Here is a 16,104-nt window from a genome sequence, read left to right as displayed (position 1 = left end):
CATATCACATTTTTGCTGTGTTAGGACACACAAATCTGGAAGCAGAGCTCATGTTCAGCAATTTAACACGTAGCCCTTTCAGAAATTTGCAATCGCTTGTTCTGTGTGCGCGCGCGCGCACGCTTTATTGTTGGATTCGGCCCGACACTTGTGGGCTCAAATAATGCTTATTAGCCCAAGAGATGTCCGGTCGCGCTGGTGAGTGTTTTGACTCGCTGAGGGGGAAGGGGTGCGTGAGAGGTCGGAAGCCTGGCACTACCGCCGCCGCCGCCGCCGCCATGCTCCGCCTCCAAAAACATCTCTCCCTTCACCTGCAAGATCTCCTTCCCGTCCACCGCTCCGCATCTCTCATACAGCTCTCCCTCCAGCGCGTTCTCCTCTCCACCGCCTCCGCGACCTACTCCTCTCCGGGCCACTTCGCCGCCGATGACTACCTCGTCTCCACCTGCGGCATCACCCGAGAGCAAGCCGCGAAAGCCGCGAAGTGTATCTCCCACTGGAAATCGTTCTCCAACGCCGATGCAGTGCTCTCCTTCCTCACCGGCCCGGCGCTCGGCCTCTCCAAGGCCGACATCACGCTGCTCGTGGCCAAAGACCCGCGCATCCTCAACTGCAGCGTCGACAACACCCTGCGGGTCCGCGTGGACCGCTTCCGCAGCTACGGCTTCTCCGGCGCGCAGATCAGCATCTTCGTCCGCGTGGCCCCCTATTCATTCCGCACCTTCAACATCGACGAGAAGCTCGGCTTCTGGATGCCCTTCCTCGGCTCGCCCGACAAGTTCCTCCGCATCGTCAGGCGTAACTCCTACCTCGTAACCTCCGACCTCCACAAGGTGGTGAAGACCAACATCCGGCTGCTCCAGGAGTACGGTCTATCTGAACAGGAGATTGGCAAAATGTGCGTGTCCAACCCGAGGCTGCTCACCGGCAACCCGGACAGCACCAGGGCCATCCTCGTGCGTGCTGATGAGATGGGCGTGCCCCGCAACACGCTTTTGTTCAGGCAGGCTGTGACCGCCGTGGCGGGCCTCGCCCCGGAGACCATGGCCTCTAAGCTCAAGATGATGGCCAAGATTCTCGGGTGCTCAGACGCTGAGGTTGCCAGAATGGTGCAGAGGAACCCGTTGGTGCTGGTGCGCTCCAGGGAGAGGATTCAGCGCATCTGTGAGTTCCTGACCAAAGTGGTCGGCGTGGATACCAAGTACATTCAGGGCTTGCCCACAATCCTGATGTACAGTCTGGAACGCCGGCTGGTGCCCCGGCATTACGTCATGAAGGTGCTCCAGGAGAAAGGATTGATCCGAAAAGATCAGAGCTTCTACACGATGGTCTCGCTTAGTGATAGCGTGTTCTGCTCAAGGTATGTACATCCTCATAAGGATGTTCTTCCTAGCCTTGCCGATGCATATGCATCTGCTTGCAATGTGAAAATAGCCACCTGAGGCACGCAATGAAATGATTCCAGCAAACTGGCTATATATGGGAAGCAACTGCAGTTGCATTTCATTCTTAATACATTCAGATACCTTGATGTGTACTCTTCAAGGCTGCAGCTCTGTACTTGGCTCATAGCTTCAGAATTGCAGAACCTCAGTAGGCTAAGCTTAGGAAATTTTGTTGACCAAAGCATCATGATGTCATTTTCATATACCTTGTTTTGGATTCTGATTATCAATGTTATCATGTTTCAACTCATGCTTCTGGAGTTCTGTTCTGGTACGCAGAAATGAATTCGCCACGCGTTGCCGCAGGGTATTGTGAGGGTGATCTAAGATGATTGGTAATCAGATATCTGAAGCTGGTAAGAGAAGATAAAGATTTAAATAACATTCACTATCCATCCTTGAAAGATTGCAAAAGGCATGTGTGAGTTGGAATACCAAAATCCAGTAGGAGTTGGGTAACTTCTCTATTGACTTTATGAAGACATATGACAAATGTCAAACGAAAACATAATGTCATTTATATGAGCTGAATAGACGATCTTGTGATCTATACGAACATGCAACCATTTAGTAGAATAAAATGATGGCATGCTGACATGCATCTCTTAGTCAATGCTACAAACCAAGCTCTAGAAACAGAAGTATGAGAAATAATATGTGTGCAGAAACACGGTAGAGGCCAAGAAGTATGCATGACACTGTCCCAGCTAGCTTCAAAGCCTATAACTGTGTAATGGGTACCTCACGGGCATGAATGAAGTAAGCCTCTGGTTCGAGATTTGCGATAATCATGGTGGGAACACGCTAGATCGGTGCCTCAATGGAAAGTACCCCTGCTAATTGGACTAACTTTGGATAATTGATTAAGAAGCTTCCATGGACGTGGATTTGTGAGAGAGTGGTGTGGGGTTCAAGCTAGTGGCAGCTCCTAAATTATAACTAAATTGTCAAGGTAGCGGAAGAGGTGAAGTGGGGAGAGAAATCGGAAGAGTGGTGGCATTAGAAAGCTCGAGCGTGCGTACCGCACACAGATGAACCACAACAACTTGGCCGGGTAGGGTGTGCTTACAAGAGGAGCACTTGCAGAAGGCATTAGGTGGGATTATGGTTCAAACAACTAACGGTAAGGGTGGAGATTGCTAGTTAATATCGGACGGTGGAAACAGTGATGACGTGACAATGTGGAAGCAGAGAAATAGTATTAATGGGGTTTTGGTTTACAAGAGATATAGATGGATATTTGCATCACGTGCATGAATGAAGTAAGCCTCTGGTTCGAGATTTGCGATAATCATGGTGGGAACACGCTGGATCGGTGCCTCAATGGAATCCTCACGCTAAAAAGTACCCCTGCTAATTGGACTAACTTTGGATAATTGATTAAGAAGCTTCCATGGACGTGGATTTGTGAGAGGGTGGTGTGGGGTTCAAGCTAGTGGCAGCTCCTAAATTATAACTAAATTGTCAAGGTAGCGGAAGAGGTGAAGTGGGGAGAGGAATCGGAAGAGTGGTGGCATTAGAAAGCTCTTATGGCCTAGTTGCCGTCTTTTTTTTTTTTTCCTTTTTTCTTTTTTTGCAGAGCGTGCGTACCGCACACAGATGAACCACAACAACTTGGCTGGGATTATGGTTCAAACAACTAATGGTAAGGGTGGAGATTGCTAGTTAATATCGGACGGTGGAAACAGTGATGACGTGACAATGTGGAAGCAGAGAAATAGTATTAATGGGGTTTTGGTTTATAGATGGATATTTGCATCACGTGCAAACAATTTACTCCACATGATCACTTCTTGGAGGCTGCGGCACACCAGCCAGCGTAGTACTCGTATGTGTCATGGTTCCTGTCGATGGTCACTACCCTACCTTGGGACGTACGGCAGCGTCTCCATGCCATGGTCGTGCACCACGAACAGGAGGTAGAACCCACCAGTCACTGCAGCGCCGGCCATGCTCCAGACCATGACGGCGAACGGGGCGATCGCGGCGACGCGGTGGGCGAACATGCCCGTCAGGGCCGAGGACAGCGCCCAGGCCAGGGCCTTGAGCGCGCCCCGGCGGCGTCTCGCCGCCCGCTCGTGTGCCCGGACTGTCACGTGGAGAGCGGCGAGGAGCAAAGCTGCTGCCGTGACGAACATCGCCGCCGAGTGGTCGCCGCGGCGGAGCGAGCGGCGCATCGCGACGCACGAGCTGAGCACAAACAGCGCGATGCTGAGGACGGTGCCGACGTGGTGCCTCGTCAGTGTCACAGCCATGCTTGCTAGTTGCTAGGGAATACCAACCGCCAGCTATATATCTCTCCAGTGGTCCACAGCACACGGAATAGCCGAATAGGATGACAGGAAGCGAAAATCATCAAGCCTGAATAACGGTGCTATTTATACAGACATTATGCTAAATGGCTAAGCTTTGCTTTGCACGGAGGTCCGACGACGAAATTGCACAGACGCTCATATTGCACGGCGCACGCGGCACGCTAGCTGTTATCCTAACTGACGTACCACAGATTAATGCGTGCCTCCGTTGAAGTCACTTCTACAAGCAAAGCGAAAGAACAAGCCGAGAAACTTCACCGATCCATGGCTATGTTTCGTGAGACGGGGCATTGTCGCTACGTCTGGTCTGTTACTGGGGCTAATGGCTAGCTATTTAAAAATAGCTAAAATTAGCTCTAATATATCCAAATAGAGAGCTAATAGGTGGCGAGAACCGAGCTAGGCTCGGGTGGCTAGCTAGCCAGGTGTGCAGGCTGCCGCCGCGCGAACTCCCGCCTCTCACTGGGATTTATTCCCGTTATTAAAACGTAGCCTCTCTCGCGTGGAGCCACAAAGAGATTGCGGCGCGCCCGTCACCTATGGAGCCATGGATGGTCCCGGTGATCTTTAGAAGAACGCGGTCTTTCTGATCTATGTGTAGTTGTATGTCTAATTTATACACGTGTGGTTTGTGTGGGCTATGCGTGTGTAGTGTGGACGTGTGTTCGTGTATGAACGAATACTACAGCTGTACTCAGATGAGAAGCTTAAAAAAGAGAGTTAATAGGTGGCCTAATTTTTATTCAAGTTTTTAACTAGTTATTAGTTAACTAGCTAGTCAACCTTAGTTAGTGATAAGGATCAAAATGTCTAAGAGAGGAGTGAATTAGGCTAATTCTAATTTTCTTTGCAATAATTAAACCCTACGGTTAGCCCAACTTCACCCCTTGTGCCTAGAAAGTATTTCTAATGTTCTACCGCATAAAAAGTCTTGCAACCTAAGTTCCAATCCTACTCTAGCATGGCAATTCTATAAATGTAAAGACAAAAATTAAATTGCTCAAAGTAAATGCTCAAAGTAAAGAGAGAAGGAAGAACGCGGCGATGTTTTGTCAAGGTATCGGAGAGTCGTCACTTCCCACTAGTCCTCGTTGGAGCACCTGCGCAAGGGTGTAGCTTCCCCTTGATCCGCGCAAGGATCAAGTGCTTTCTACGGGTTGATTCTTTGACACTCCGTCGTGGTGAATCACCCACAACCACTCACAACTTGAGTTGCGGTTAAATATAACAAGCTACCAATCATAGAGCGGTAGAGAGTTTGATCAACCGTGTTACCTCCCTCATCTAGGTCAAGATGTCCATTAGTTGGCATTAGTATCATGATTGGCTTACATTCATCCATCTTGAATCTCTTGAGAAGATCATTTGTATATTTCTCTTGAGAGATGAAAATTTCTTCTCTCATTTGCTTGACTTAAAAACCAAGAAAGAATGTAAGCTCTCCAATCATTGACATCTCGAACTCCTTCGACATCAATTCACCAAACTCTTTACAAGAATCTTCATTTGATGATCCAAAGATGATTTCATCAACATACACTTGACAAATGAAGATATGTCCATTAAGCTTCTTGGTGAATAGTGTGGTGTCGACCTTTCCAATGGTAAAACCCTTCTCAATGAGGAAGTCTCGAAGGCGCTCATACTAAGCTCTTGGGGCTTGCTTAAGCTCATATAACGTCTTGGACAACCTATAAACATGATTAGGATATCTAAGGTCTTCAAACCTAGAAGGTTGATCAACATAGACTAGTTCATTAATAAAGCCATTTAAAAATGCACTTTTCATATCCATTTGATATAGTTTTATTTCATGATGTGATGCATATGCAAGGAGGATACGAATGGCTTCTAGTCTTGCAACCGGTGCAAAGGTCTCTCTAAAATCCAAACCTTCAACTTGAGAGAACCCCTTTGCAACTAGTCTTGCCTTATTCCTTACAACAATGCCTTGATCATCTTGCTTGTTGCGGAATACTCACTTTGTTCCAATAACTCTTGCACCTTGTGGTCACTCTTCAAGAGTCCACACTTCATTATGGGTGAAGTTGTTCAACTCTTTATGCATGGCGTTTATCCAATCTGGATCTTGAAGAGCTTCTTCTACCTTAGTAGGCTCAAAGCAAGAGACAAAAGAGTAATGTTCAATAAACAAAGCAAGCTTTTGAGAGCGAGTCATTACTCCCTTTGATGGACTCCCTATGATAAGATCTTGTGGATGAGCTTGTAGTAGAGGTGAATTTCTTCTATCAACCACTTGAGGGGGAGATTGTGGGGCATCAATATCATGTGCTTGTGCCACCATTTGCTCATGGGAGACATGAGTGTCTTCATTTTCTACTCTCCCATCTTTATCACCATCTTGTGACACATTTGATGAAAAAGGTGGATTGATCACTTGTACATTATCTTCTTTATCATTAGGCTTGATGTCTCCAACCGGAATATTCTTCATGGCCTCCCTCAATGGTTCATCACCTACATCACCAAGATTCTTATGTGCTCCTTGGGAGCCGTTAGATTCATCAAATTCCACATCATATGTTTCTTCAACCAAGCCAGTGGCATGATTAAATATTCTATATGCTTTGGACTTTGATGAGTAACCAACAAGAAAACTAATATCACAACATCTTTAAAACTTCCCTAGGTGTTGCCGCTTCTTGTAGATGTAGCATTTGCAACCAAACACCCTAAAGGAGACGTCTGGCTTCTTCCCATTGAGCAACTCATAAGGTGTCTTGATAAGAAACTTTTGAAGGAATAGATGGTTGGATGCATAAGAGCTTCGGGAGTGTTGTACTCATCAAGCACTGTTCTTATTAGTGTGATCAATGTCTGGTTCTTTCTCTCAACTACACCATTTTGTTGAGGAGTATATATTGTAGAGACCTCATGCTTAATCCCAACTTCATCACAATAGGCTTCTATGTTTATGTTGTCAAATTCTTTACCATTGTCACTTCTAATTTTCTTGAGCTTCACTTCAAACTCATTTTGTGCTCTCTTGACAAACTTCTTGAAGCATGATGCAACTTCGGATTTGTCATGAAGGAAGAATACCCATGTGTATCTTGAATAGTCATCAATAATCAAAAGACAATAAAGATTTTCTCCCAAACTCTTGTATGTTGTTGGTCCAAATAAGTCCATGTGAAGGAGTTCTAGCACTCTTATGGTTGACATGAAAGCTTTTGTTGGATGAGTATTTGCAACTTGCTTGCCGGCTTGACATGCACTACAAAGCTTGTCCTTCTCAAACTTCACATCCTTCAACCCTCTCACCAAATCATTCTTCATTAGCTTCTTAAGTGAGCTCATCCCAATATGAGCAAGTCTTCTATGCCATAGCCATCCAAGTGTTGTTTTGGTGAATGGGCAAGTCTTCAAATTAGCATCTTCGGAGGTGAAGTCCACTAGATATATGTTGTTGTATCTAAATCCCTTAAATATCACTTGATCATCATCTTTCTTGGATACAACCACTTTCTTCTCGGTAAATAGGCATTGAAAGCCAAGATCACACAATTGTCCAACGGATAGCAAGTTGAAGCTCAATGAAGCAACATATAGCACATTTGAGATTAAATGATCATTTGATATTGCCACTTTGCCCAATCATTTAACCTTGCCCTTTGAATTATCTCCAAATGTGATTCTTTCTTGTCCATCTACTTCTTCATCTAGTGAGGTGAACATACGAGGATCACCGATCATATATTGTGTGCAACCACTATCAATAACCCAATGACTTGCACCGGTCTTGTAGTTCACCTACACACAAGAGATCAAGCTTTAGGAACCCAAACTTGTTGAGGGCCCTTCACCTTCTCAACAAGTGACTTTGCTACCCAAATTTTCTTAGGCCTATTCTTGTTGGGAGGTCCTAAGAACATGACTTTCATCTTTCCACTAGAATCCTTTCTAAGCATGTAATGAGCATTGAAAGCAAAAGGTCTAGCATGCTTAGGCAAGGGTTGTGGTGGTGGAGTTTGGCACTCATGGACAAAGTGGCCTTCTTGTCCACACTCAAAACACCTCTTTAGCTTTGGCTTTGACTTTTGTTGTTGTTGTTGTTGTTGTTGTTGAGCTTGAGCCTTCTTCTCTTGATTTGCCAAATATCCAATGCCACTTCTGTCAATCTTCATGATGGTGTTCATTAGTAGCTCACTTTGAAGATGCTTGTCTCTTGTGAACTTGCTCAATCCAATTTTGAGATGCTTTTTTTCCAACTTGAGCTTCTTGTTCTCTTCCTTGAGTGCATCATTATTTTTCTCTTCCTTGAGTTTCTTGTTCTCTTCTTTGAGCTTCTCATTCTCAAGAATCAAATCACCATCATGATCAAGAGTTTCTAGCACAATAGTGTTGTAGGTTTTGATCTCTTCAAGATCTTTCTTGAGCTTTTTATTATCATTCTTGAGCTTGACATACTCATCATAATTATTGGTCTCAACCACTTGCTTGCCCTTGCTACTAAAACTTTGCTCAATGCTCTCAATGATCAAATCATCACATGATGTAGCTATATCAATCTTAACAACACCGTTAGTAGCATTATGTGGCTCATTGGATAAAAATTCTTGAGCAATGACAAGATTATCATGATTAATCTTAAGAGTAGTATATTATTCTTTTAGCATATTGTGGCTAGTGATGAGCTCATTGTGTATCATCTTAAGTTTATCATGTTTATCTTTAAGCTCTTTCTTAGAAGATTTGAGCTCCTTGAGTTTGGATGGCATAGCTTCATTTGCTTCTCTAAGCTCAACACTAGCCTTTTTGGCAATATCACATTTAGCTAAAAGAGAATCATTCTTAGCTTCTAGCTTGTCATTCTTAGCTCTAGTCTTTCTAATGATCTTAGTATATTGATTTAGCAATTTAACAAGATCATCATATGAAGGTGAGTCATATTGATCATCATCACTATCACTATCACTATCATCATTATTAGCATGATCATTACCACTACTATCATCATCATTTGATACCTTTTGTTCACCCTTGGCCATAAGGCATAGGTGTGTAGAGGATGATAGCGGTGGTGTCAGTGAAGATGATGAAGAGTCAATCACAATGGTGGACACCTTCTCATTATCACTATCATCATTGGATGAGCAACTTGATGAATCAATATCTATGAGCCAATCACCGACGATGTATGCCTTCCCATTCTTCTTCTTCTTATGGAAGTCCTTCTTCTTGCCATCTTTCTTCTTGTATGGCTTATTTTTCTTCTTCTCATCTTCATCTTCATTGCTTGAGTCATCTTTCTTGCCCTTGTACTTGTTCTTGTACTTGTCTTTCTTGGGCTTGGTAGATTAATGTGTGAGATGACCAAGTTCTCTACAATTGTAGCAATCCATCTTTAAGATTGGCTTCCTTCTTTTGCTAGTGAAGAACTTCTTTTTCTTGCCATCAAACTTGATGCCACTCTTGTTAAGTTTCTTTAGCATCTTGGTGGTTCTTCTCACCATGAGAGCAAGACTTGCATCATCAATTTCATCATCACTTGAGCTCTTATACTCAAGCCTTGCTTTGCCCTTCTCTTGGCTAGCTTTGAATGCTAAGTCCTTGTCTTTCTTCTTAGTAGAGGATGAGCCATCTTGTGGTGTGATGTGCATGTACATCTCATGAGCATTGATCTTTTTCAAGATTTGTGTTGGTGTAGCGGTGGAAAGATCACCTTGATGAAGCATGGTCACAATATGCCCATATTTGTCAATGGGGAGGACACTCAAGATTTTTCTTACAACGTCAGATGGTTGCATTTGAGTAAGTCTAAGCCCATTGACTTCCTCTACAAGAACATTCAAGCGTGAGTACATTTCATTAGCACTCTCTTTAGGAAGTACCTCAAAAGAATTTAGCTTTTTCATGACAAGATGATAGCATTCCTCATGCTCGCTCTTTGTTCCCTCATGGAGCGCACAAATGTCCGACCATAGTGCATGGGCGTCTTTGTGGTTCCTCACCCGATTAAACACATCTTTGCCAAGGCCACTAAAGATGGTGTTTCTAGCCTTTGCATTCCATTTTTCATAATTTACCTCATCGCCTTGTAGGTGCGTGGGATCCCGAGGTTTTGGGAATCCTTGTGAGGCAGCTCTAAGTATTCCAATATCTAGAGCTTTTAAATACGCCTCCATGTGGATTTTTCAATAAGGAAAGTCATCCCCCTCAAAGATAGGAGGAGGTCCATCCTCGTGAGACATCTTTCTTTAGGCGGTTAAGCCTAAATATGTGAGCACGAGGCTCTGATACCAATTGAAAGGATCAAGATGCCCAAGAGGGGAGATAAATTGGGTTAATTCTAAATTTCTTTACAATAATTAAACCCTACGGTTAACCCAACTTCACCCCTTATGCCTAGAAAGTGTTTCTAATGTTCTACCGCACAAAAAAGTCTTGCAACCTAAGTTCCAATCCTACTCTAGCATGGCAATTCTATGAATGTAAAGATAAGAATTGAATTGCTCAAAGTAAAGAGAGAAGGAGGAACACGGCGATGTTTTGCCGAGGTATCGGAGAGTCGTCACTCCCCACTAGTCCTTGTTGGAGCACCCACGCAAGGTTGTAGCTCCCCCATGATCCACGCAAGGATCAAGTGCTCTCTATGGGTTGATTCTTCGACACTCCATCGTGGTGAATCACCCACAACCGCTTACAACTTGAGTTGGGTCATCCACAAGCTCCATTGGATGATCACCAAGCTCCCAATCACCACCAAGCCATCTAGGTGATGGCGATCACCAAGAGTAACAAGCACGAACTCTCACTTGACCACGACAAGCCTAATGAGAAGGGTGGATGTACACTTTGCTACTCTTGGTTTCACTAATGAGGGCTCTCTTTTGAATTCTCAAATCTGAATCATCTCACTAGGACCTTGCTCTTCTTGGCACTCTCAAGGGTGTTTCTCAGCTATTGGAATGAGCAAAAGTACCCCCTCACACGAATGGAGGAAGTATTTATACAACCGGTTAAAAACGAACCGTTATGTGCCTCTGCGGGATGACCGGACACTCTGGTCAAGTTGACCGGACGCTCCGGTCAGTTCTCCCCGAAACCCAGTGTTTAAGTTGTGACCGGACGCGTCCGGTCACGATTTTCCCTCTCTGGAACCTTACTGGAGTCGACCGGACGCTGGCACACAGCGTCCGATCGTACCAGATGATTTCACCTTGATCAAATGAACTGACCGGACTCTGCGCCAGCGTCCGGTCAGCATTTGACCCTCCATTCACTTCCAACTCTCAATCATACATGAATGAAGTTTGCTCCAATTGATCTAAGGGCTATTTAGGAGCTACCTAGTGCTAGATTTAGCAAGTGTGCACCACACCTAACCCACTAGACTCACCTAGGTCAAGCTACCCATCCATAACCCCCTTAATAGTATGGCCAAAGGAAAAACAAAGTCCTAAACTACTCTAAGTGTCTCCTCAACACCAAATGACACTTAGAACTAGTCCATCCTTAACCTTGTCTCCATCCTTTGAAAACCAAAATGTTTTCCATCGTAGGGGCATGACAACCATGATTGCCCAATCAATTGCCATTACCGTGACCTAACTTAATTGCATCTGCAAAACACATGTTAGTCATAGTAATCACGTATTGTCATTAATCACCAAAACTCAACTAGGGGCCTAGATGCGTTCAATCCCCCCCTTTTTGGTGATTGATGACAATACCACCTTCAGTATGTGAAAGAGATGAGGTTTTCAACATGCTTGGTTCATATAAGCTTTTTACAATAAGAACAAAAGAGTTAGGCAAGCTTATATGATCCAAGCCAACATGATGTACTCAAAAGATATGAAATAAGCATGAGTACAAGTAATAAAGTTCATTTGCATCGGAGTAAAATGCGAAAGCAAAACAAATGAGCATTACACAAGTGATATGACATATAAATAATTCAAAGTAGAGAGCACACATGCCACATATCACATAACTATCACGATCATGTAGATATCACTATCACATAAATATAGTTCGATGCATGAAAGTAAACACATTGCATAATAGTGTATCACACATAAAAACCAAATATAATAGATAAGCTAAACTCCCCCTAGATAAGTCACTCCCCCTAAGTCTAACATACTCGGTCCCTCTCCCCCTTTGGCATCAAACACCAAAACCTAAGGGTCGGTCGGCGGGGCTGCAGTGGACAAGTCGGGCGCTGAGGTACGAGGAGTGAGCTGGAACTATGTGCCATCATCATCTGATCCTTAGCTCTGAGATGTCTGACCCTCTATAGCTGGAAGCGATGCTAAAGCGATCTGGGTTGGATCAGGGACTGGTGTGGCCTATGACTCTACAGGTATGACTGTAGTAGGCGGCTCTAATGATGCAACTGAAGAAGGGAGCGTCTCAGTAGTCCTAGTAATAGGTGCAACTATGGAAGGACCTGTGACATGTAGATATGGTGGAGTAGGCTGCCCTATCAACTCACTGAAGATAGCACCAAGGCTCCTAGAGACTGTAGTATCTAGCACAAGCAGCGAGGAAGTCTGAGCCAGTGTGAAGCCCGTCTGAAAAGGTGTGAACTACAGGGCTGGCACTGGCGAGGCAAACCACTAGGACACCTGCTCTGTAGGTGAAGCAAACTGAGTAGCAGTATGTCCCTGACTCTAAAGCCCACTAGGCTGTACAACTAGAGTCTGTGAAGTGGTGGCAGGCTGACCAAGCTGAGGTGTATGCTGTGGCGGTGGAGCTCCAATAGCAGATACAACATGCTGCATAAATCCGAGTAACTGTTGCTGCATGAGGAGCTGCTGCTGATGCATGGCCTACTGCTGCTACTGTTGTATAGCCTGCTACTGCTGCTGGATTGCCTGCTGCTATCGCTGAAACTCATCATGTCTGGCCTGGAACTATGCAAATGTAGTAGCGGTCTCCTAGGCCTGGCGAGCCTGATCCTGCCTCATCCGCTCAAGCATAGCAAGTAGAGCGAGGTCTGTCTATGGTGCAGGTGGAGCTGAACTGGAGCTACCGACCTCATGATCATGTCATCGTGGAGGCATCTGAGGAATGTCCTGGTAGTCATCATCAGTACTGTCCACCAGTCACCCGCCAATAGTTATTGAAAGCCTGAACCATGTGCCCCACTCACCGACCCACTAGGCCCAACCTTCCCAGGCCATATATAATCCTCCAAACCCTAATGCCCATCCACCCCTAACCACTAGCCCCTACCACACGCCGCCCCACCTGGAGCACGGCCCACCGCCCGTGGAGCGCAGCGGCTACCCCTGGAGTGCGCGTCGCCACGCCTTGGACCACGTGCGGGGATGCCGACGGTGACTTGGAGCTCGCGGCCGTCACCTAGCAACCTGCCCCCCGGCCCTCCTCGACCAGCGACGGCGCGGCCCGACCCTCCCCGACCGGCGACGGTGCGGCCCGCCCCTCCCCGAGCCGTGGCGGTGCAGCCCCGCCCCTTCACCGACCGCTGACGGCGTGGCTCCACCCCTACCCGACCAGCTGCGGTGACGGTGCGGCCCTGCCCCTTCCTGACCCATGGCAGCGTGGCCCGCCCCTCCTCGAGCTGTGGCAGCACGGCCCCGCCCCTCCACCGACCGCTGATGGCGTGGCTCCGCCCCTCCCCGACAAGCCGCGGCGCGGCCCCTCCCCTCCCCCGATCTGCTAGGGTATAATGAAGATCTTCAAACGTAATGGATACAAACTTTATATAGGTGATATGTTCAAATAGCATAGAACTATGGGAGTGTAGGATAGGAAAAGAAAAATGTATAATATCATCCGAAATTTTTGGTTCAAAATAGCAGTACGACCCTCTATCCTAAATTATAGTTTGTTTTGGATTTTCTAGATATATATAACTTTTGCTACGTACCTAGATATACGATATATTTAGATTCATAGTAAAAGTTATGTATCTAGAAAAAACAAAATGACCTACAAATTGAATCGGATAGAGTAGTAAATTGCTAAAACGGTCGAAAACGATGCAAACCGTTATCATTTACTTAAATGTTGTTTTTGTTTTCATCTCTGTCTTACCCCAAACACAGTAAAATATAAAAATTGAGCCCTAATAAATCATATGTTTCATTTCTGTTCTCATCCTTACATGATTTGTTTCGGTGATCTTATCTGTAGGTAGGAGGATGCAGTCACATAAAATGGGTTTGATGTCTTCAACCCTCGACATGGGTTCGTCGACCCCGACTTAGGTTCACGAGTTCATTTTCAACCCGAAGTGTAAAAATCTATGTAAGTAGCGTGCCCTGCATTCCACGATCCCGTACCTTGACCGCGTTAACCCAGAAACTTTATGACTATGGGCCCGTGGGTGAGTGTGGTTCACGAGCGAGGGCCCCGGACCAGCCGCACAACATGGATATAGCACGAGCATGGTCAGTCTACATTAAATTTTCAAAGGGCATAAGACTCGGTGATCAGCCAGAACAACAACCAAAGAAGGCAATACCAACGAATCACACAATGTATTTATTAGCACTATATGGTCCTGTTCACGTGCCCTTAAATTCAGCTTGATCCGCTTTTTTTCATCCAGAATAGTATTTTTCTCTCATAAATTCCTCTAAAATTCCTCAAAACTATTCAAATTCCTCAAGAACCATACCATCCGAACGGGACCTATATGTGGTAACAAGGACTCAAGGATCTGTTTGAAGTAGCTACTTTTACTACTACTACTACTACTACTACTACTACAGTTCAGCTATATGACAGTAACGATGCGCGCTACGCTCGTCGTGCATCACGGTCACCAGCGACGATGTCAGTGTCATCCCGACCATGCAGAAAGAGGCAGAAGAACCCTCCGGCTATCGTGGTGCCGGCCATTGTCCAAACCAGGCAAGCCATGGCTGGGGCCTGCACGAGCGCGGCGGTGACACGGTGCGCGAAAATAGCCGTGAGCGCCGCAGACTGAGCCCACACCACGGCCTTGAATAGGCCCCGGCGCCTCTCCTCGCTTGTGCGTGTGCACCGTGGCGAGGAGAGCGGTCACAAGCATCGTGGCGGCCGCAACGAACGCTGCCACCTAGGTGTCGCCGTGGCCTAGAGCGCGGCGCATGGCGATGCTCGAGTTGAGCAGGAACAGCGCCAGCGCTAGGGCGGCCAGCACGGATGACGGTGGCCCTGTGAACACCCACATTGTGACCACGATCGATCACACGGTTCCGATCGCAGGAGGCTGTGGTGTACTGGTGTAGTATCTTAGGAAATGGAAAAGGGAACACATGGTATGTAACAGTAGTATAAAAGAGACTCAAAATTAAGGAAAACTAAAATCTCTTGGGACGCAACGCTGCCATGTTTATATAGCCGAGCAGGCTCGTATTGGAATTCACTGGAAATTTCTATTACGGTCACGATTGGTTTAATGCAACACGATGTAAGCTGCCTAGCTCATCACGGTGACGTATGCCTGTGATGAACAATAGTACCTGGTCAAGCCAGGATTCTAGGCCTTAGGGCAGCTCCAACCAATCCTTTTATCTGAGCCCTCATGTCATTTTGAAAGTTCAAAATGCGAAAACCTTCTCCAACCTATCTCCTATCTGCCCCCGACAGATGAAGGCGCCTCATTCCTCCCTCCTCGTCCCCCACATCTAAGGGACTCTGATCCAAACTAAGTAAACATGGACATAGGAATATGGATAAAGAAGGTAGATAAAAATTAATAGACAATTAGCAAACTTGCGCCGGAAGAAAGGTGGCCCATAGGTTGGATTTTCGGAGAAATAGTCGTTGTACAACCTTCAATGTCACTTTCTCTATCCCGATGAATGTACTGACGCCCAGGTACAGAACCTCCCCGTCGTGGAGCATGGAGAGCTTGGTATTGAATGTGTGCTTGATGTAATGCGGTAAGGGTTTCCTCATGATCGTCGTCACCATTATCAGACAAGGAAGATGAATCTAGTCAGGAGAGACGACTCATTTTTAGTGGACAAGAAGCAACACAATGTCGGAATTGGTTTAGCAAAGGGAATGGCCATACATATATAGAGACCAAAAAATATATGAGTTGGAGATAAAGCACTTGCAATATAGCCGTTGGAAGAGCGACCGTTTGATTTATAGTCGTTGGAAGAGCGACCGTTGGTTTGTAGCCGTTGGAAGAGCGACAGTTCAAATATATAGACGTTTTAAGTGATAAATCAAAAGATAATAGTTCCAAATTATCTAAAAAAATAATTCCTTCCATATTTAGCCGTACAAAATTGTTGTGAGAGAAAATAGCCATACAAAATTGTTGTGAGAGAAAATAAGAAGTCTGAAATGAGAGTTCAATTGGAGTGCAGATAGAAATGAGGGCTAGAATCTGAACAAGGGACGTC

General features: G+C 45.6%; 1 protein-coding gene across 1 annotated transcript; it reads left to right on the top strand.

Moving 5' to 3' along the window:
• The first annotated feature begins 206 nt into the window (after window positions 1–206).
• On the top strand, window positions 207–1,695 carry LOC136458419 (transcription termination factor MTERF2, chloroplastic-like). The gene has a single exon (XM_066458357.1). The coding sequence runs from the start codon at window positions 279–281 to the stop codon at window positions 1,440–1,442; it is 1,164 nt and encodes a 387-aa protein (XP_066314454.1). The 5' UTR covers window positions 207–278; the 3' UTR covers window positions 1,443–1,695.
• Window positions 1,696–16,104: the final 14,409 nt, after the last annotated feature.

This window comes from Miscanthus floridulus, chromosome 6, assembly GCF_019320115.1.
Source record: "Miscanthus floridulus cultivar M001 chromosome 6, ASM1932011v1, whole genome shotgun sequence".
Lineage (NCBI taxonomy): Eukaryota > Viridiplantae > Streptophyta > Magnoliopsida > Poales > Poaceae > Miscanthus > Miscanthus floridulus.
The sequence above is the reverse complement of the archived record's forward strand: the minus strand, read 5'-3'. Positions and strand labels throughout refer to the sequence as shown.